Here is a 23,650-nt window from a genome sequence, read left to right on the forward strand (position 1 = left end):
ATACATTGCAATGTCTAATGTATTCTCAATTGCTGTGCTGATCAACTATAATCCCTCAAAATTGCATATTTTTTCATGTGACTGTTGTGGACACACCCATTGCGATACTATTGCTGAAAAGATAAATTGTGCAGCCCAATTTTTAGTTGTTATTTTTAATAATCTAATGATGATTGATTTTAAAGAGTATTTCCTTATGTCACTTTAAACTGTATGGAAGTGTCTTGAAAAATATCTAGTAAAATATTTTTTACTGTCATCATGACAAAGATCAAATAAATCAGTTATTAGAGATGAGTTATTAAAACTATTATGTTTAGAAATGTGTTGAAAAAATATTGAGTTCACAAAGTGGTGCAAATGGATTTGCCATTCAAACAGCAAGATGCAAAATGTGAAAATTAGGGTTGCGCTAGTCTGAAAATAGCAACAAATCATGCCATACACGTATGTGCCTTATTGTGACAGGTGTATGATAAAGCCCAATGTCTCTAAAAACCCCATTTTCCCCATTCATTGCAAAGGCAACATTTATTATCAATCAGTTTTTTTTACATTGACATTTTTCTATCAAGCAGTTACAATATATTTTATTTCAGCTATATTTCAATTTACAAAAACAGTTTAAAAGTTCAACAGTTTAATAGTCTTGGTTATAGTTCCAAATAACCATGCTGAATCGGGCTGTTAAACAGTTTTGGTATTAACTGGAGCTATTATAGTAAATGTAGTGTAGAGCATGGGAAATGTACTGCAGCGATAAACAAAGCTGTTTTAATGGCAGAAGTCAGCTTCAAGTCTATAACACTTAAACTCATCTGGATGGAACCCTGGTGAGCAAACATTTCAAGCAGCCCGGTAATCTTGAGTTGTGATCGGTTTGTGCATTTCCAAGGTAAAAATGACTGTAAGGGATCAGGGCTAAACTCAGTAACACCAGCTCCTCCAGGCTAATCAGATCACTGCCACATTTATCATCCATTTAAATATTCATTACTTATTCATTTGGAGATAATTAATCATTTGACATTATGCTAATTCTGCGCGCCTCTCATTCATACGTGTAATTTGCCTAAGAGCAGACGACTCTAATGGAGCCTGTGTGCGGTACAAGGGAGATTTATGTCGTCGTTATGATCAGCGCAGGAGTGTGTCTCCATGTGCATCGTGGTGGGCTTGTAAAGACATCTCCATCAGTATGGCGAAATGATTACAGCTGGCGGATGTAAAACCAGGCTTTTACCTTGCTAATTTAATGTAGCAACTGCAACAGAATCATAAGCTGCGTTGAGCAGACATTAAAAAAAGCAACAGATGAGGTGAAAAAACTTGTCTTTTTTCATATTCAGATGCCACTTAATTAATCTGTATAATTGGTTGGATCCCTGCAGCTTTTGTTCTCTGCATGCAACACTGAGTCCTTTGATCTGCAAGAGTTACTGTCACTCATTTGCTCCATTGGAAAAGCAGCTGCTGTGTGTTTTCGCATGTGTGGGACTCACCACTCAAAGTCATAGAGGGTGCAGATGCAGGGCTCAGCTGAAACGACTCGAGAATACTCCCGACCCAGAGTGCAACGCGTGCCCGGCTTCCTCTTCATATACACCTGTCTCTCTCCCATCACACACACCTCACCCTGAAATGCAAAAATATGCAGACACTCACATACGGACACAGTCGTAGGATTTCCCAACTTATTAGAACTAGATTTTTTTTTTACTTAAGGCTCCAATGTTCCTCAAGTGAAATATGTGGACTCATTTTCAGCAAGGTACGGCCAAAAACAGTTTAATTGGAGTTTGAGTAAATATGTGCAAATGGGAGCAAATACAGATAAAGTCAAAATGATTAGCTCTCCTGTGAATTTAAATTTCTTTTTCAAATATTTCCCAAATGATCTTTGAACAGAGCAAGGAATTTTTCACTGTATTTGCTATAATATTTTTTATTTTTTAATTAGAAAAAACTTTAAGGTCAATATTATTAGCAATATTTTTTATCGATTGTCTACAGAACAGACCACTGTTATACAATGATTTGGCTAATAACCTTAACTTACCCAATTAACCTAATAAAGTCTTTAAATTGCACTTATAACTAGTAAAATAAAATTTACTGTCATCATGGCAAAGATAAAATAAATCAGTTATTAAAATTTAGTTATTAAAACTACTATGCTTAAAAATGTGTTGAAAAAATCTTTTTGTTTATGGGGGCTTTTAATTCAGGGGAGCTAATAACTCTCACTTTAAATGTATGTAGGGATGCAACGATTATAGATTTTGGTTGTACAATTATAGTCTGAGGAATAATCCCGGTTATCATGATTATTATGCATTCAGTAATTTCAAACAAATAGTTTAGAAAATGACATGAAAGTGTTATTTATTGCTGCGCACTGACCAGTTAATGCAGCACAAAATAATAATAATAAAAAAGAACAATCGTGAATTTCTCTTTTTTGACTTAAAAATAATTAAAGCATTTTTTTGGCATTTGAACACAAGTAATCACTTGACAATGAAAATATTCACAAAACAATGAATGAATAAATAAATAAATAAAACTACGAATAATTTTTGTCTTATATAAATCTAAGATAAAGGCTAGGGTTGGGTGATGTCGACCAATTTGGCATCGTACGAAGTCTAATGTGAAACATCATGATGGACGATGGCATCGTCATCATTGGCAGCGGTGAATTAATTATTTATAAATAATTAATTAATTTGTAGTGAATTAATTATTTGTAGCCTACCGTTTCAACTACCTGACCCGCATGGTCTTTGTTTTACCCATAACCAAATCATAAATAAATAAAGCTAAGTTGCACACAAATTGCCACTTGTCAATCACATTTTCTGCTTAGACTGTGACATGAACAGGCAGAGTAATCTGTGTTGTTATAATTGCGTCAAAAGTTGCACAACCAACAGGAACTAACCAACAGTATCTGAAGCTTTCGCTAAATTTAGAAAGTACATGCATGAAAGCGAAAGATTGAATCAGTGTTCTAATGGAGTGATATGTTACCTGACGACCGAAGAGTCGTTAGATAGAGAGCAGATGAATTAAATATCACATTTAACAACTATAGTGAGATGCAATCCAGCTGTACATCCTTGATAAACTGTCCGACCTGCAATGCTCTCTGAGGTTTTGTGCTCAAAGGACCTGCTGACTGCTAAAGCTCAGATGTTGCTGCGCATGACAGAGTGTTTGTGTTTGTGAGTATGTGTGGTCACTTGATGTGCGTTTTCAGTGGTATTGTGTGCTAGATGAAATGCCAGTGTGGACATGGGTCGTTTTCATTCTAAAATGCCATTTTAAAACTAAAACATATTAGAGTAAACGAGGCCTAAGTGAATGTTTTTCACGAGTGGGTTGCTTCTGCCTTTAATCCAATGTTTGTGCGTATTAGCGTCGGGGTTCAAGCTCGGAACTTTAAACTAGCATAACTTTGTTTAGTTGCAGCAGTTTTGTTTTATGCAGAAACACAGTGTTTAGAAGCCTTTACGATTAATTAACCGTGAAGAATTAAAGCACGGTTTATAGTGAAATTGGTTAAATCGTTACATCCCTAAATATATGTGAAGGTTTTCCTATCCTTATTCAAGATGTGAGTCAAAACAAAGCATGCATGTTTATAAATAAATGAGTAATGTCATGTAAACGCATTACCAAGATTTCTTTTCTCAGTTAAATGTCAAATACATCTTTCTTCAACAAAATAAGATAGGAGCAAATGGTTTTTTGGTTCTAACAATTTATTAATCCTTCCTACAAACACGTTTCCAGCTTGAGCAGGCAATTCTAGACAGGGGTGGTGGTAATATTTCATACACTTTGATGCTTTCTTATCTTAATAAAGCACAAAATTGTCTCATCGACTCACACTGTTGATGCAGAATCATCCCCTTCCCCCAAAATAATAATGTGCTGCATTCGCAGGTAGTGTAAATAAGTGATAACATGATAACCGCTTCTAACAGAAGTCTCGCTGACATTTTTGAGCTACTGACGTTGATGTTTGGGATATGACATCTTTACTGGTTCGAAATTTGGCAAAACCTAAAATCTCCTAAAAGTGTCTTTGTGTGTGGCTGGTTAACTGATTAGCATGTAAACGCATAAAAACACTATCTGAAACAATCAGAATTTTGATAGTTCTCTGCTTATTTTGTACATGTAAAGGCACTCAGTGTCAGAGACTTCTCCATCAAACACACAAATGAATATCTGCTGCAAGGACATGTGATTCTAATACTTGTATTGAACTGTAATGGGTAGCATCAAGACAATGACAAGGAAACAGATGTGCTTTACCATTTTGTCCTTTATATGGCCACATTTTGTAATGTTCTTTTTTTTTTTTTTTTTGGTCCTCGTTGAGTTCATTTTCATTCAAATTGAACCAGAGTTCATTTGGAAGTAGACCAAGACCCACTTTTTAAAGGCGTTGGTTTATTTATATGGTGCACACTAAGATATGAATGGGAGCTTTAATAAAATATATTGTTAAAATTCATTTTAAAACGTTTCATGAAACAATCCTGAAGCTATCCAGAAACGTTTCATCTGGCTAATAAATGCCTTTTGACTACCGTTGGTCTATACCAATTATGTGATACGGTTACACTTTATTTTCATGGTCCGTTTGTTGAATTTAAGTTACATTACAAACAATTCTCATTAGATTATAAGTATACTGTTAGGTTGGGGTTAGGGTTAGTGTAAGTTGATATGTACTTGCAATAGTCAGTTAAATGTCTGTTGAAGGAGCAGTATCAACAGATATTAAGTAGACAGTCTACTGATACTCAAATGGACCATCAAAATAAAGTTTTTCCTGTGATACTGTAGGTAGGTGTGGCTCTGCATGTGGAAATCTTCTTCAGTTCATTTATTCTGGTCAGTATGTCGAGGTCAGATTTAAAGAAAAACTTGAACACAGCAGGTTTAGCTATGAAGGAGCTCTTTGAAGTTGTAATTCTAACTGAAAGATACATTGGACTGTTTTTTTCATGTTTAATACTGTAAAGCTTTAAAGTGCCTTAAAGTTCCCTTTATTACTTTTTTGGAGTGTTTTTTCCTCATTATGTTCTGGAGGTCTGCTACAATAGGACTACATACACCTGAGGTCAAACAACTCTTCTCACAATACACACTGCACCATCACCTCTTTTCACCTCAATGTCTGAAACAATTTGTTCAAGGATCTGCTCTTTTCTAAACTTGGTCAACCAGTTAAAGCAAGCCTAAAATGAAACACTCGTAACAATATCTAAATTTTAGCTCCAGAGACTTCCTTAGTACTTCTTAATGTTAGGTTGTTAACTAACAGTATTTCACCCTTATTTTTACCCTGAAGCACAGAATAAAAGAAACAAATCTTTTTGTCTAATCTGAATTATAGAAAGCATATCATGCTTGCCAGGAAACTGATTAAACAAGCTATAAACGCTGACTTCTTAAAACCACGAATGACTCAAGGCTGATGGACAACATGTCACCAATATTACGCGCTAAGATCTGTTGCAAAAATCCATTACGACTCCATTAATATCCATTCTGCTTGGGCATGTTACCCCGGAGGTGAAAATAATCTCCCTCGCCGCCCTAATTACTAACGAACCCAGTGCCAAAAGAAACTCATGTTGAATGTTGAGTGAGTGAATTAGTGCATTGCTGTTGAGAGCGAACAGTAAGGCGCTACTGAAAAATGTGAGGTGACAACCTTGTTATGGAGGTGCCATGTCTGAAAGTCTCCGTCTGTGCATTTCCGCCCAAACAGGGAGCTGTAGTCAATCTTTATCAGCTGCCAGTCGGAGTGGTAACTAAAGTGCCCGAAGAATCTACGAGGACAGACAGAGATGCTTGAAAACAACAGGATCTGTTTACTTTTATTCTTTACAGTTGACAAAGTGACTTCTAGCTCTATAAAATCCATAAAGAACTAATAAGAAGGAAGTGTTAGTAAAACAGCAGTGCTAATGATCATCATCCAGACATGCAAATGCAAACACTTAATCTGATAATAATGATCCCAGTAGGTGAAGGTTCATTACTGACCCCTTCTGGACCATTGAGATCAGTGTGGCAGAGAAGATGATTCTTACGTAATGATGCGATTCTCAGTCTCTGGAGTCATCAAAACCCCGTCGACAAATAAGGGTGTCGACGAAAAGCTGAGTTTGTCCCAATGGCGGCCTTCATCCAGACTAATCCTACACACACATACACAAATCATATCACTGGCAAAGCACTCGTCTGATTCATATACTGTACTGTGCACATTTGACAAAGACATAAAAATAGAAGATGCATTTGTTCAGTCATCTGAGAATATTTTGCAGATGCACAAAAACAAGTCGTTGCGGAGTCACCGCATTAACATTTAATGTGGGCTGCATCTGCATAATTACATTAAAATCAAATCTAAGATATGCTCGTTGAAAAATAGCAGGACAAAATTATTCACCATACCCCAGTTGTGTTTACATTAGCCTCTAATCATTATTAGTCATGTAAAATGCAGATGAAGTCTCATTATACATTCAATCTATTTTGCATTTCGTTGTGCTTTTGTGTCGCATCTCTTTATTCTACTTCCTTTCCGTCTTATGTGTGGTTTATTCTTTTCAGTGTGTTTTTTTACTTCAATCTTGTCTTGTATTTTGAAGGTAGTTGTGTCTCTTGCGTTTGTTTACATTTACCTATTTGTATGCAAATTTTGAGATATATAAATGCTGAATGGAAATGCCAATATGAGCATACATTTGAAAATATAAAAATGTATGCGCTATATGCTTATAAATCACCACAAAAATACATTTATTGAATAAAGTTGTTAATCCACAACACAAATATATGACTTTGCTAGCTGATACCAATGTTATCACTCGATTGAATGGCCGTTATTAGTGGTTATCAGTTGATAGATATGGGCCAGTAGGGGCCTCTGTGTCTACTGGTAGGCTGAGAAGGCTGTAATCAACCTTCCACATAGCTAATCAGCTATAGATTGCATACGGCTGCGGCCAGAAGTTAACTAGAATTATGTGTAATATTTATTACATTTACGATTAATTGTATTTTATTAATGTCTATCGCTACTCTAACCCTAAACCCAACTGTCACAGTTATGTTAAAACAGATCTGGAGTATTCTCTATGGCCTTATTTACACTGTCAGGTCTTGATGCTCAATTTTGATTTGTTGCCTATATCAGATTTTTTTGCCTGTCCTGTTCTTTTAATTGTGACCAATGTCCGATTCATGTGTTTACACTTGCCATAGAATTTACGAAGTCGCACATTTAGGAGGGCGGGCTTTAGCATCTGTCCCACACTAGCCACGATAGAAGAAATTGTCGTGCTTTTAGCTCTGCGAAAAAAAAGTTCTCCCAACTTTAAATAGATTTTGAGGCGGAAGAGGACGGAAAGGGCCGTCATCGCAGCTTGTATATATGGTTTATATATGATGTCCACCATTTACAGGAGTTTATGAGTAAGATGAGATGAGAAAGATCTCAGGTCTGCTGGGACAGAAAATGTGTTCTTCTATCTTCCCAGAATATTGTATTCTAAGCCTACCAGTAGGTGCAGAAGGCCTCTATACTGACCCATATCTATCAGCTGATAACCACTGATAACACCTATTCAATCCAGTGATAACATTCGAAGCAGATGACTTTGCTTTAACAGATGATGTGATTGTTTAACAAGTGGATTAATTACTTCATGTTATTTTGTGAGTCAAAGTCTATCATCAAAATAATTTGATATAATTATCTCCTAGAATCTTACTAGACTGTGTAATCAAACATTAGACTTACAAACACAAGCTAACATATCAGCTGTAACATGGCTTCTCCTATTGAAACAACTTCTGTTTGTCTGTGTGATATTTACAGTTTAGTTTTCTTTAACTCACTTAACAGTAAAGATTCTTATCATGTATTATGCCAAATTTCTGACTTTTTTCATAAAATTTAATTTCACAACATGAGATGGAAACAGCCGGTTATTGTTGCATATTGACATGAGTGTTGAATGTTTAAGCTGAACTTATTTTCATAGTCGTATTTTCAAAGTCAACTTGTGTTCTTCAGGACCTTTATTGGATTTAAAGCACAGTTTGCCATTTGTTCTTATACTGTACTTTCACTAGCTGATTCTACAGAATTATACATAAATCAACTGGGTTTGCTTTTAATAGCAAAAAAACATCTATCATTTATAGACTTTACACACTGCCTTGTTCAGAAGTTTGGAGTCATTAAGATACTTTTCAGTTTAAAAAAAAGTAACTACATATTTTATGAAACCTTTTGAGTCTCGAATACTAAGAAATCCTCTTCTTGAAACTACGAAAACCAACAGAATTCCTCGAAATGTTGCCCCAATTAATTTTCATAATTTCGCTCTTTAGATTGGTGACACGGTGGCTCAGTGGTAAGCACTGTCGCCTCACAGCAAGAAGGTCGCTGGTTTGAGTCCTGGCTGGGCCAGTTGGCATTTTTGTGTGGAGTTTGCATGTTTCCTGTGTTCATGTGGGTTGCCTCCGGGTGCTCCAGTTTCCCACACTGTTTAAAGACATGCGCTATAGGTGAATTGAATAAACTAAATTGGTCGTATTGTATGAGTGTGCGTGTCAATGTGAGAGTGCATGGGGGTTTCACAGTACTGGGCTGCTGCTGATGGAAGGGCATCTGCTGCATAAAACATATGCTTGTAGTTGATGGTTCATACCGCTATGGCGACCTCTGATAAATCAGAAACTAAACCGAAAGAAAACGAATGATTGAATGTTCTTTAGAATATTCTTTTGCTGACCTTCATTTGCATTTGTTGTTATCTTGCCAATATTTTGAGTTATTGTTTTGTGTTTTGATCTACACTGTAAAAATGCTGAGTTGCACACAATCGATTTGTTTTGGGACAGCATGAAAGACTTAAGTTAACTTATTAGCTTTAACAAATTTAAGTGGATTGAACAATTAAATTGTTCAAAAAAAACCTCAAGAATTGTGTTGTTTCACCTCATGTTACATAAGTAATTTGAACAAAGAACAAATTACATTTTTTGAGTTGAATGTTAGGAGCAGGTGTCATGGTGGCACAGTAAGTACCACGATCGCCTCACAGCAAAAAGGTCGCTGGGTCGAGCCCCGGCTGGGCCAGTTGCATTTCTGTGTGAAGTTTGCATGTTCTCCCCGTGTTGGCGTGGGTTTTCTCTGGGTGCTCCGGTTTCACATGCGCTATACGTTTCAATAGTTCACACTTAGCTGATGATTGATTATAAGCAAGTTTGGCATGCTGTCCCGGGAGAAAGCCCTGAGCTCAAAAGGTCCTTTTTGACAAAAGCTGATGACTAAAATGAATGCTGTGAAGAGATATGCTGCTGGATGAGAGTTTGACTGTAGTGCTAAACTTAGATTAATCAATTCACTTGTACTGCATGTTTTTGGAAAGTGGGAGGAAACCCGAGAACCCAGGGGAAACCCACGTGAGCACGGGAGGAACATGCAAACTTTGCACAGAACAGACAGCCAGCCTTTCAAAGGACTAGAACCAGTGACGTTCTTGCTGTGAGGCAACAGTGCTAACCACTGGGCCACCGTGCTGCCCTATGAAGGGAAAGGTGGAGGAGTAGGGGTGGAAGGGGGGATTCTTCAAATCGAAGATGACTGTAGTGAAAAAACCCTGGCTTTTTATAGTGGGTTAGAAATCGTCTGATTGGTGGATCATACATAGTTAATGCAGAACCAGCCGTGTTCAACCATAATCACGTGATCTTCTCGAAATTAGTTTATAACTAAATAAGTGAATAAGTTTTGGCTGTAGTGTATGTGTGTGAACGAGTGTGTATGGATGTCTCCCAGTGTTGGGTTGCGGCTGTAAGGGCATCCCCTGTATTAATAAACCTGTGACCCTGTATTAATAAAAGGACTAAGCCAAAAACAAAATAAATGAAAGACTGTTAAGAGCAGTTTTACATTTTTCGAGATTTGCCTGGTTCTCAAATCTGATTGGCTAATAGCCGTGCGATATTCTGCAATATCAGAACTCCTACAGTCTCTTTACCCTTTGTGTATTACTCCGCCCACATACAACCAGTAAAAAGCAGACACTACAGATCTAAATTTTAAAAGATGCACACTCAACTGTTTAACTGTCAGCTTATGATTTGAATCCGGAAGAAAGTAGTTCCTCATACAAAGCGGTTTTTGAGACTCTCCATGTTTGATTTTGTTTTTATATACACAATTATGCCATCAAACTGTTGTATAAACGCAATATCACACTCGTAGCAGTGCAAAATTGCTGCGATATGGCTCGTGTGATATTGCTCATTTATATACCACATGTTTTTGGACTTGTGGGGGAAACCGGAGTACCTGGAGGAAACCCAAGTGAACAACATGCAAACTCTACACAGAAATGCCAACTGAGCCAGCCTGGGCTCAAACCAGCGACCTTCTTGCTGTGAGGCGATTGTGCTACCCATTGCACCAATATCTTGATAATAGGCAGAAATTGACCTTGTTCTTCAATGCAGAAGTACGCTCATTTTTGTGATCGTTTTGCGAACTTTCGATTCAGTCGTCTATGAGAGAGATGAACCGCATAATAATAATAATAAACCGCAGAAAACAGTCAAACTACTTGCTTTACAAACAAGTGTTTGCATGACTGTACAGACCATGTAAAATTATATAATAAAAAAACATAAGTCTGCAACATCAAGCAGCACAACAAGCTTTTATTTACTTCTAAAAACGAATAGACGTAAATGAAACTGGGAGTCTTTGTGAAGAATAAAGTGAACAAGCCATTAGTTAATAGTGAGAATTGGTACTTTTGTAATTGTGTTATTAAATGACATTTTCCTGGACAAGAATGTTCGTGCTCAGCTGGAGATTTCTTCCTTTAGTTTGTTGTAATCATCAGCTGTTTTCTCCATTGGAAATCACTTCCTACTGAACTACATATCCCAAAAGCACCAATCACACCTGCCACAGCTGATAGTGATTTGGACATGCACGCACACACTTACGCAGCACGCACGCAAACACTGCGCGTGCCCTGAACGTCTCACCTGTTTTTGGATTACGCTTTTGGATTGTCTACTATACTGTTTAAGCTGGTTTTTGACCCCTGACTGTCTGAACATTCTCAAAACAAAGTTGCATTTGGAACTACCCCAGTCTGCATAGCATCCCTATAAAAGAAAAAAAGCATTGTCCTGGCATATTTATTGGCCAAAGTAGAAATATTGCTTTAAATAATTTAGCACAGTTTGTACAATCATTAAATTAGACATAAAAATCTGAACGTATCAAGATTAAATTGATGAAAGGTGTGATAAATGTGGGCCTTTTTAAATTTCTATTCAAGAGTTCACACTTAGCTGAGGATTTCTAAAAGGTTGTTTGGCATGCTGTCCCGGGAGAGAGTCCCGAGCTCAAGCACTCCTCGAGCCCGGGGCTTCCTCCCGTTGGCAGAGCAAGAGGGGAGCCTGAGCTCGGTGGATCTCAGAACTCCCCTGCTGCGGTAGCTAAGGGAACACAAGGGGTTAAACAAAGCTTGATTATTATGTATGTTGAATGTCTTTGGATGGTGGGAGGAAACCGGAGAACCCGGGGAAAACCAACGCAGACACGGGGAGAACATACAAACTCCTCACAGAAGCACCCACCGGTCCTGTGGAACCAGAGCTGGCAGTGTTCTTGCTGTGGGGCTCACAGTGCTAACCACTGGGCCGCCGTGCTGCCCAATCACAGGTAAAGGAGGAGAATAGGGGAAGAGGGGGGTTTATTCCAAACGAAGATAAAGTGAACTGAAAACTGTGGCTATTTATAGTAGCTTAGGGCTCATATCATTGGAAGATAGTGATTAGCAAATGCGAGACCGGCCGTGATAAATCCTAAGCACGTGATCCTCTCGAAATTAGTTTATGAATAAACTTCACTTCATAAAAAATGCTGGAAAAAAATCTAACACCACAGTATCCACAAGCAGCAACTGTTTTCCATTTTTCTTTAGGCCCAAATTGTTTTTGAAAGATCATGTTAAAGTGCTTTCAATAATGTCTCTTGAACATCCACTTATAAGCTTTCACGAGCTTACGGTTCTCTACATTCTATTGTTTCTAACAATCTTTTTATGTCCTTTTTTCATGAAGAAAGGAATGAGTTTTTGTCACTGAAGATATGGGTCAAACTCATGCGATCTGATGGCTGAACACCCGCACACACACACATCACACTCCTGCTCTAGCATCAGCAACCCACAGGAGGATACAAATTATCCGCTGCAGTCTAATTGATCCTGACAACGTTTCAGAGCTTAGCACATCAAAGCCGCATGTGTGACGTGGCAGGAACAACATGTGAACGGAAGCCCACCGAATCCCACCTCTGTTTCAAACCTTAACCCTCCCAACATGAGCATAAAAGCCCTGACAAACACTGGCACCTGCACTACAAAGCCATGACAGGCACTTTCTGCTGAAAGGATTCCAAATGTTTGATATGATAAGACCTATTGCCTGCTGTTTCTATCTGCCAGTCCTCAAATCAAAGCTGATGTTAAAGCATGTGGGAACTTCAAAAATGTAGTCTGAATAAAAAATAAAAATCCCAAAAAGTTAGAGATGAACTGTAATGAACTCTCTAGTGTTCTCTATCATATACTGTTAGCCCTCCTGTGATCCTTTTTTTTTTTCACACATTTCCCAAATAATGTTTAACAGAGCTAGAAATTTTTCACAGTATTTCCTATAATATATTTTTCTTCTGGAGAAGGTCTTATTTGTTTTATTTCAGCTAGAACAAAAGTCATTTTTAATATTATAAAAACCATTCAAAGGTCAATATTATTAGCCCCCCTAAGCAATATTGTTTTTCATATTCCACAGAACAAACCGCTGTTATACAATGACTTGCCTAAATTAGTTACTAAAAGTATTATGTTTAAATATGTGTTGAAAAATTCTTCTCTCTGTTTAAACAGAAATTGGGGGTAAAAATACAGGGGGGCTAATAATTCAGTAGGGTTAAAAGTACGTATTATTTTTTAGAGCTTTGCAGAGAGTGAGATTCACTTGTCTGAGACACAACTGAAGCTTGTGTGCAAATCACAGGCCCGTAGCCAGCCTGGTAAAAGGGTTGTTTTTTTTTCTCAAAAAATTGACCTTTTTCCTGTTATTCGCTTAATTTTTATTTCATTATGAGATTTAAATGCAGCATTTTAGTGACATTTTAAGCATTTTTTTTTTTGCTGAATTAGCTTGTTAGGTGGTCATTACAACCATACTTTTTGATGTACCAAAAACATTTCCCAAAGATTTAGAATAAAATAATATGAAATAAATAAACTTGCCTTGCCTAAAATACAAATGTAATACATCATATATCATTAGGGGGAAAAAAAAGGAATCTGTAAAGTTTTAAATTAAAAACTATAGCCTAGTGTCATTTATTAGGACAACAAACTGACCAGCAAATTTAGCTTTCCTGAGTCAAAGTTTGGGATGCCGAATTTGGCATGATGTGATTTTAGAGCGGGAAGTCATGCTGTGCCAAATTTTACATCCCAAACTCTGTACCAACAGCCAACATAGAATCCTGCTTGGTCTGGACCTTTATCAGTCAGGGGTGGGTCTTTCATGCCACCCAAACCCTCCCTGGCAATGGGCCTGAATCAATACATATAGCAAACAAAAACTCTCAGAGGAAAACATACTTAGATAAACTGTTGAGCTGCTAAATTGATTGTGATGTACATTTAAGTAACATTGCAGCAGGATGTAACAAGTAAATTGTGTCAGTACAATTTCAAATATGACCCTGATTTTATATAAACAAGCGGTTCATATTTGACAAGTTACATTTAAGACACAAAATTGAAATTTTCTGCTTTATTTTAACTTTGAAACAAGCTACCAAACAAAGCTCATTCACACAAGGTGTTGATTCGTAGGTTCATTAATTAATTTAATGAATGTGTTGAACTGCGGGGGAAACCGGAGCACCCTGAGGAAACTCAGCACGGGGAGAACATGCAAACTCCACACAGAAATGAGATGACCGTGCTAACCACTGAGCCACTATGCCGCCCCTCATTTGATATATATATATATATATATATATATATATATATATATATATATATATATATATATATATATATATATATTTATATATATATATATATATACACACACACACACACACACACACACACACACACACACACACACACACACACACACACACACACACACACACACAAACAATATTGTGTAAAAATTATAACTCAATGTAAACTTATTTACTGTTGTACAGAATCAATGTCACATTTGCACTTGTGCTATTCAGGATAAAACAGCCCTTGTGTGATATTGCTTAAATCTATCAAATGTTACAAATGTGAGGAAATACTTCAAAAATGCCTCAGTATCTTGAATTAATTAAATCCATTAAAAATTTAAACATAATTTTTCCCCTGTAACTCTTTGATATAATTAATGCGCTAAATTGACAGCCCTAATTTGTAAGTTAATTTTCTTTTCTATCCAGACTAGTCATTTTGCACCAACAATTTAAGTTCACACAGTGTAAAATATTGTCTTCCAAATATGTGTTTGTATGAAAAAAATGTGTATGAAACGTCTTACCATAAATAGCGTGTGGGTACAGCAGACTGTGTAACAGCTAATAAAGCCCCTCCATGGTCCAAAAACCAGACGCTGTGCTCTTCTTCAAAAATCTAAAGACAGTGTTTACAGTGAGTATAAATGCAATACAGTAAGCACTCAAGCAGGTGAGGGCTTTACCTGTCTCCATGTGTTTCCGGCATCAGAGGAGATAAACATAGCTGTATTAGAGAAGGAAAGCTCAGGTCCAATGTTACCTGGGAGGAAAAATCTTGGATTATTATTAACCATACATTGTTAGATACCTGTATACAGTACAGTTGAGGTCAGAATTAATAGCCCCCCCCCCCCTTTTTTTTTTTTCTTTTTTAAATAATTCCCAAATAATTTTTAACAGAGCAAGAAAATTTTCACAGTATGTCTGATAATGTTTTTTTTCTTCTGGAGAAAGTCTTTTTTGTTTTATTTCGGCTAGAATAAAAGCTGTTTTCAATTTTTAAAAAACATTTTAAGGTCAAAATTAATATTTTATTTTTTATTATTATGTATTTTTTTTGATATTCTACAGAACAAACCATCAGTATACAATAACCTGCCTAATTACCCTAACCTGTCTAATTAATCTACTTAATCTAGTTAAGCCTTTAAATGTCACTTTAAGCTGTATAGAAGGGTCTTGAAAAATATCTAGGAAAATATTATTTACTGTCATCATGGCAAAGACAAAATAAATCAGTTGTTAGAAATGAGTTATTAAAACTATTATTTTTAGAAATGTGTTTAAAAAACCTTCTTTCCTTTAAACAGAAATTGGGGAAAAAATAAACAGGGGGGTAATAATTCAAGGGGACTAATAATTCTGACTTCAACTGTATATTAGAAGATTGGATGAGATGATTTAAATCAGTTCATTAGATTATAACAGAAATTCTAACGCTAAAAGAAAAATGAAAACAAAATAGAAGAGAGCAGAAGTCAGAGGTCTCTGAGAAAGTCAGATGTATTAAATGAATTTGGGTAATTTTGAACATACAAACAAGAACATTTACAGAATCAAAGAGATGTTTACCCAAAACTGAACATTCTTTTATTATTTACTCACCCTTTACTTGTTCAAAACTTACGGGTTTCTTAATTCTGTTGAACACAAAAATATATATTCTGAAAGAAGCTGAAAATGTGTAACCATTGACTTCCATAGTATTTGTTTTTCTTACTATGGATGTCAATTGTTACAGGTTTAAAGCTTTCTTCATAATATCTTCTTTCGTGTTCAACAAAAGAAAGAAACTTATAAGGTTTATAACCACTCAATGGTAAGTAAATGATGACAGAATGTTAATTGTGGGTAAATTATCCCTATTATACTTTAAAGACCTATATAGAATTAAAAGGCAAAACTAGTAAATTATAATTGTTAATAGACATGTTTTTTTTTTTTTTTTTTTTTAAAGTGATGTTAGATGAGCCATACTTGTCGGTTACAGCTAAAGCAGAGGTTTTCAAACTCCTTAATGCGAAGACTCTAACAACAACAAAAAAAGTTCATTCATTCATTAGTCTCTATTTTAGAGGTCGCCACAGCAGAATGAATCAGCAACTATTCCATATGTTTTACGCTTTGGATGCCCTTCCAGCTGCAACTCAGTACTGGGAAACACCCAACACAATTGTTTACACACACTGATACTCTACGGCAGGGGTGTCAAACTCAATTCCTGGAGGGCCGAAGCCCTGCACAGTTTAGTTCCAACCCTGCTCCAACACACTTACCTGTAGGTTTCAAACAAGCCTGAAGGACTCAATTAGTTTGATCAGGTGTGTTTAATTAGGGTTGGAACTAAACTGTGCAGAGCTGCGGCCCTTTTGGAACTGAGTTTGACACCTGTGCTCTACGGCCAATTTAGTCTATTCAATTCACCTACGACACATGTTTTTGGACAGTGGGGAAAACCGAAGAAACCCCCATGTAGACACAGGGAGAACATGCAAACTCCAAACAGAAATGACAACCAGCAGCCTTCTTACTGTGATGCGATCGTGCTTCCCACTGCGCCACCATGACACCCACATAATACATTACAGCATGTATGAGAGAAACCCTATTTTTTAAGCATATGCATAGTTTCTTTCTCTTAAAAAATTTTTGTTTTGTACAAAACTGACAGAATAATAACTAGCAATCTCATAATTTCTAAACAGTCTTAAATAAATTTTGTAAAAAATCATTATGTATTTTATTAATATCTTAAGTGATAAAAATACATGTTATGTAAATACACTCTTTTTCTGGACACTATTTGAAAGCCCCTAGTCTGAGATTAGTCATTTAGATTAACCCGACTGTGTTACATTTTGCCAATGCACATCAGTATACTTGTAAATACATACTGTATTTTATATGATTTCCCCTATGAATTCCTGGTAAACATTGTCTGCTGGGGTTAATGTCAGATGGGTTTGAGTGCCCTCAAAACCACAATCATCATGACACCTGATGGAGAATGTTTGGTAAAGCTGCCTGCAGTGACAAAAAAAACATATTTTTTCAAATCCCATATTTATACACTCTGAGCATGGGAAAGTGATTGCGGAACAGCTGTCGGACATGACAGGCAATTATGAATGTGGAAGACACCGGTCATATTTTCTGCGTGCTCTGCATGGCTAACTTTTTGAGCGTGCATCTATCTAGACTCACGCAGGAAGCTATTTGAGCTTGAGTTTTGAAGATAACTTTATAATGAGTCTGACAAGCAAAAGAACAGTGTGAAATGAGTTTTTCCTCCAATCGTGCCAAACTCTGCGGTTGAAAAGCAGAAGGATGTAGCAACTTGAAAGCCATGATGTGGCTACCAAAATTCCATCTGCATTTAAAAGCATGCACGTTTACACTGTAATTTATCAGAGACTCCTGAGGGAACGCGCTCGAGATGCCAGAGGCATAAAAACAAATAAAGAAAGTGGCACAGTTACACACACCTGTGGCCACTATAATCCCTGGAGCGGATTGTTTGGTGGAGATAGTGTCAGGTGTATAGGGGTTTTCAGACATCTGCAGGTGAAGGTGCAGGGAGCACGACGGCTGGAAATCAGAACATTACACAGTATTAACTCATATTTCAATGCATTTACATTGATCTCCATAATCTCCCCTGCATCAATAGACTGTAGCATCTGCTTTCAAAAGCTGTGCAAATTAATCCGTTTCGGATTCTGTCCATATTTTTAGTATCCCTTACAATTAGCGTGACCCAGTTCTTTTTCTGAAAACCAACAAAAGTCAAATAGTCGATTTCAGAGCTTCAAAAACTCATAATGTAATTACCCCAATTAGAATTCAGCATCAAGTCACCATGTCAAAAATCAGTGCAGTTAAACAAACGCAATCAACCACCTAGTGATTCAAAACTAATTACGTATGCAAGCAAGCGGTAAACTTGTTTTCACAAGGCAACAAGCTTTTGAATTCTTGTACCAGCGGTTGTTTAAAGTTAGTAATAAGTCCCAAAATACCCAAACCACAAGGACTGAGGGGGAAAAAAAACTTTCATCTTGTCTTTCTAAAGAATCACAACACATGTGCAAACACGGAAGCCACTGTCTTTTGGTGCAGCGGGGAAAAAAGTAATTAAGATTTTCCGAGATTTACCGATAAATGAACTCAAGTTGTTCAATGTGTGTCTTAATTGAAATCACCAATCTTCCAGAACAGTGTAAAACATCAGTGAAAGTCATTACAAAGATACAGAGCAGGTAGTATGTCTTAATCAAACCATCAGAAAGCACTGAATTCAGAGCTATTGTGTTAGGAAATCCTCTCTGCAGAGCTTCACTGTAAAACGTGTGAAAGGGGAAACTGTGTCAATACTGTAATGTCTTGTTTTCATCACACTAGTCAAGTGTGTGTGTGTGAGAGAGACTATAATGTAATGGATATAGTGGTTGTGTATGATGGGCTTGCTATTTTTAATAAAAGTAGGTATGTTACTGTATTAGTATCAACGTTATTTTATTATAATTATTATGTTGGTTATTTATGACTTTTTGGCAGTGTCTTCATGACTGGTCTAAAATGGTCTCACCAGGTTGCAGTTGACGTCATGTCCTGTAGTGTCTTTGGCTGGAGGCTGTAGTAAACTCCATGTCTGGCCTTTGTTGTAGGTGATATATGTTCTCATCTGTGCATCTTCTTTCTTATTGGCTATTATCATCCCACTTATGCCGGAAACCTACAGAACAGGAAACAATGATCTGAACCAAAATATTTGGATTTTTAATAATGTACAAATTAAAGCTGCATGACATTGGAATAAATTGACATTCAATACTTTGTTTTGCTACAATTTATTTTGCGATGTGAATGCAATTTCACCAGATTTCTTGAATAGCTCTATTTGTAAACAATTCATTTAATTTGACTGATTGGAATTATTTTGGAAGATTATGGGGATTATTCTGGATTACTATTGGGAAGATAGAAGAGAATTATTGGTAACACTTTAGAATAAATATCCATTATAACTAGTTATAAGATCATTAATAAACTGTTAGTTAATGAGTTATAACTGACTTAAAAGTTAATAGTTTGTTAATTATTTATAACTGTGCCTTATAGATAGCCAACAGATAATTTATAAGCTGTTAGTTAACAAGTTAAAATTGACTTGTTAACTGTTTTTTATGATTTATAACTATACCTAATACATTAGTAATAGATCATGAACATGTTAGTAAATTACTTACTAAAGACTGTTAAAGACCGAAATGTTTTCGGCTGCTCGCATCACTCGCTTAATGTCTGGTGACACTCGCTCTGTGTAGCCTTCAACTACAGCTCGTGCTGTATTAAACAGACGCACATCTCTTCATAACTGTTGTGGCAGTTTTTCGACTAAACTAAATTTATTTTTGATGTCTTCGTCACACTATTGGAGCAAATTGCCTCGAGGGCCTAGTTCGACCCGTGGGCTGCCAATGGAATAGTGCTGTTATACATCTTACCATTTTGTGAGTGAGTGCATATGAGGTTACAATGTAGTTTGCTCGTCTAATGTTTACGTTCGTAATATTTATATTATTTGCTAATTTATAACCTCATGTGGAGCTCTGAATCTGCGTCTTATTTTGAATTCGGCTTGGAGGTCGCATTTCGGTCACTGGTGCATGCTTTGAGAGCCTTTCTGAATGAATGAATGAAATACGGGGTTTTCCTCTAAAGCAACCCAGGGAGCTGAAAAAAAAATACGCTAAATTGGCTTAAGTTGGGTTAAAAGAACCAAAACAATGACAGGTGTTCTGGCACATAACAGGCATTTTCAAAGCAGAATATCTGACTTCAGCATTGTTTCCAACACAGGCTCATTCTAAAAACGTAGTCCTGTGGACGTTTCTGGAGCCCGCAAAATACGTCCCGGGAGGTATGTATTTTTGCAGTATTTGTTTTCACGAAAATGCAAGAGGGTGCTCTGTGCACTTTTTTGCATCTCAAATGTCTCTCGCAAGTGCCGTTCACGCCTGTGCTGTTCTCGCGTAAACCCATTAGAGGCCACTGTCGACCGACTGAATGACTGAATGATTGATTGGGCGACTGGCCAATCGACAGACCCACCCTCCTCCTTTCCTAAACATAACCAATTTTAAAGATTGACCTGCCTGCCCGCTTACTTCCCTAAACCCAACCTACGGTTTACAAAAGCCATCCAGAAAAAGAAAAGCCCTCGTCTGATTTTTACCATGTTTTCAGATTTACCACATTCTCACCCTGTTGTTCACTCGTTCTTTTTAGTTTTTGGATTCTGTTTTTGTCTTATCTTATTTCTGGAACCGCTGTTCCCGGAACTCGATCCCGGTCATCGTCGTCATCTTGGTCAACTTCTCTCTGCACCTCAAATCCGCTGACGTACACGACGAGCTAACTGGACAAACTGGTTGCGGTGGAAAAGCCCTCCACATGGAGGTAAGCAGTCAGCTGGTAAGCGCCGAAAGGAATGGCGTCATACCGCCTTGTAGTGTTCACTTAAAAAAATTAAATGCAGCCATAGGTACGTCCGTGCTAAGTAATTTGCGGTCTCCAGAAACATCCTCGGGACTACGTTTTTTGAATCAGCCAAAAGGAGCAGCGTTATACCGCCTCGGTGTTACATAATTTGCGATCTCCAGAAACATCCTCGGGACTGCGTTTTCAGAATCAGCCTGTGTTGGTTGTTTTTCAGATAAACAAGAATGTTCACTTGGCATGTTTCTTAAATATCTGCAAACGTATTATGATATTTTTATACTTTAGAAGAGTCAAAAACGTACATACAGCACTTTTAAACAAATATTTCAAATATATCATCCTTGTCTGTGTGTGTATTACAGATAACTAGTGTTACAGATACTAGTTTGTGTTGTTTGGTTGTAAGGACGAGAAGATATCAGGTTGTATATTATTGCAGAAACATTCATTTCTCTTTGCATTTCTGCTTACACCTCAGTTTCTGGATATTTTCGGTTGCTCTCATTATCAGATTTTTCTTCTTCTCTTTGTATTCATAATGTTTAATGGTAGAACTTCAAACACAGCTGTTTTATGCTGCATTGCACTATACCCTGTTCTACTTTTCACGTATTTCTGGAGAAAGCCATGCTAATTATCAAAGTTTTCCTAATTGCACAGAACGAATCGATGGTGCTCCTATCCTTAAGCTTAAATCAGGCTATGCAGTGAAAATGGCAGACCTTGTAGACATCTACGATGAGGTTTCCTGCGAGGCCGCGGGATGTTCTGAGGTTTGGGAGCGAGCGGGTGAAGTAGACACCAGGTGTGTCAGAGATGTACAGACTGTAGGTGTCATTTTCGTTCCACTCCTGCACGGCTGCCAACACTTGGCCCTCATCTGTACTGACAATGTGCATGTCCTGTATGGAGAACAGCTGTTAGAGCCACATACATCTCATCTGACAACCTTTTTGTGACAGCTCCTGCTGCGTCATGTATCTTACTTTGGGCAGACAGTATTTAGGGAGCTGTATGGTCCTAAAGGGCCCTCGTTGATAGGACACAAAGTATGTAGTTCTTCCTGCTGTAGTTAGCTGAGACACAAAAGCAGACACACACACACACACACACACACACACACACACGAAACCGTCAGAGAAAGCACTTACAAGTACTTACAACAGATCAGCACTTCACCCCAGTCAGGACTAATGTTTGCCTGTCTATCATCGAAGACACGTCCTATTGCTCCTGATTTGGTGTTTTCAGCATTTCAGGCGTGCTTGCTTCACAAGAATTCAGCAAACTGTTTCTACATGTACTGCAAGTGTTTGGGAAAGCAGTGTCTGGCATTTATACAATTTTTTACATTTCTGCAGAATATTATGACATGTCACTAGATTTATGTTGGCACACAACTGTAAACCTGTTCTCGCAGAAACTGCAGTTTTCTGTCAAATTTAAACCAGTGTGTTTGTGTTGACAGTGAAGACATTATCGTCTGTTTTTACACTAGTAATAAAAGAATTGACACATGTAGTGAAACAGATTTTAGATATAATAACAAATATAATGCAACATAAAAAATATGTTAGAGAAGTTACAAGAGCTGTCTTCTAATTATCAACTAAACCAGCGGTCCCAAACTGGGGTGCGCAGTCTGACCACCAGGGGTGCGTGAGAGAATGTTTGTAATGGCAGAAACTTTTCTTTTATTATTTTCATGCATTTATCTTGGGTAAACTCCACATGTCATATTTTTGAGAGAAAAGAAATTCACTGAGAGAGAAAAAAATCACATTACAAATTGTTATTTACAACCTATGCATACTCATCTCACGGTTTCACGTCTGCGTCACAAAAGCCCCACCCTTTCACATTAGGCACTAACTTATAGTACATTAAGATTTTTTTTCCATTGACTATATTCATCCGAATGGACACCTGGTTAAAAACTGGCACTTTAAAGAAGTCAAGTGACAGTAGGGATAAACCATCTACATCAGCCTCTTCTATGGAGACGTGCAGCAGCCTTGAATATATAGACTTGGAGGATAGCGAACGAGTTGAAGGGGCTCAGGCGGAAACAGAGAAATCCAGCAGAGATGTACTAATGAAGAGAATTAGGCCTAAGCTAGAGAGTGAGAAAATGTCAAGTAAGAAATGCCAATATAGCAAGAGTTTCATTGGTTTCAGGTTTACATGGATTGGAGATGCCGAAAAATCCAAATGTGCAATCTGTAGTCTGTGGTGAGGTTTTAGTTAATAGCAGTGTTAAGCCCTCATTTATGGTCCGGCACTTACAAATAAGACACGGCCACTTACAAGACGAGCCTGTACGTTTTTTTTTTTTTTCATGGAAGATTGGAGAAATTGCAGAAGAAGTAAATAGGAGGCAAAAAGCAGCAGTAGCCTTCATCTGAAAAGTTGCACCATGGGTTTCCTGGGTACACTACAGCATCCACCAAGAAGCTCTAGCGATGTAAAACATGCCAGATTAACTTTTATCTGCACTTAATGGCGCTGTGAAAATTATCAAATTCGTAAAAGCTAATATATTAAATTCACTCATTTTATTATTTTTATTTTAATCACGTACACACAAAATATGTGTATTTAGTTATTGTAGTAAAAATGTGGAGTTTAGTGGAGAAAGGGTTGCAGGACAAGTGTCAAATATTAGAAAGGGGTGCACACAGCAAAAAGTTTGGGAACCACTAAAATAAACTAATATTTTGGCAAAGTAAATTTACATTGGACATTAGTCACTGACAAAAAACAAAAACTCCAGAGTGAGTGGCAAAATAATGCACAAGTTTGTTAACACAGCAGGTCTGGCTGATACACATGTTATTAATCCATCTTTATTTCTCTAGAGCTTTTACAATGTAGATTGTGACAAAGCAGATTAACATAGAAGTTCAAGTAAATTGAATCTGTGTCAGTGCAGTTTTCAGAGTCAAGTTCAGTTTAATTCTTAGCAGTGGTTTTAGGCATGGGCAA

At 37.1% G+C, this 23,650-nt stretch overlaps 1 protein-coding gene across 3 annotated transcripts in view; it reads right to left on the bottom strand.

Moving 5' to 3' along the window:
* Window positions 1–23,650, bottom strand: part of sorcs3b (sortilin related VPS10 domain containing receptor 3b) — a 109,655-nt gene that overhangs the window by 22,511 nt on the left and 63,494 nt on the right. For 2 of the 3 annotated variants that reach the window (XM_073928441.1, XM_679014.9), the window contains 9 exons: window positions 21,652–21,741; window positions 21,388–21,567; window positions 18,750–18,896; window positions 17,647–17,749; window positions 14,845–14,921; window positions 14,686–14,777; window positions 6,120–6,227; window positions 5,738–5,855; window positions 1,503–1,636 (listed from right to left, as the gene is read on the bottom strand). In XM_073928441.1, coding sequence (XP_073784542.1) covers window positions 1,503–1,636; window positions 5,738–5,855; window positions 6,120–6,227; window positions 14,686–14,777; window positions 14,845–14,921; window positions 17,647–17,749; window positions 18,750–18,896; window positions 21,388–21,567; window positions 21,652–21,741 — 1,049 coding nt within the window. Of the gene's footprint in view, window positions 1–1,502; window positions 1,637–5,737; window positions 5,856–6,119; window positions 6,228–14,685; window positions 14,778–14,844; window positions 14,922–15,034; window positions 16,356–16,555; window positions 17,750–18,749; window positions 18,897–21,387; window positions 21,568–21,651; window positions 21,742–23,650 lie in introns of those variants that run through there. The other variant, XR_012393343.1, reaches the window with a different exon arrangement.

Source organism: Danio rerio, chromosome 17, assembly GCF_049306965.1.
Source record: "Danio rerio strain Tuebingen ecotype United States chromosome 17, GRCz12tu, whole genome shotgun sequence".
In the NCBI taxonomy this organism is placed as follows: domain Eukaryota; kingdom Metazoa; phylum Chordata; class Actinopteri; order Cypriniformes; family Danionidae; genus Danio; species Danio rerio.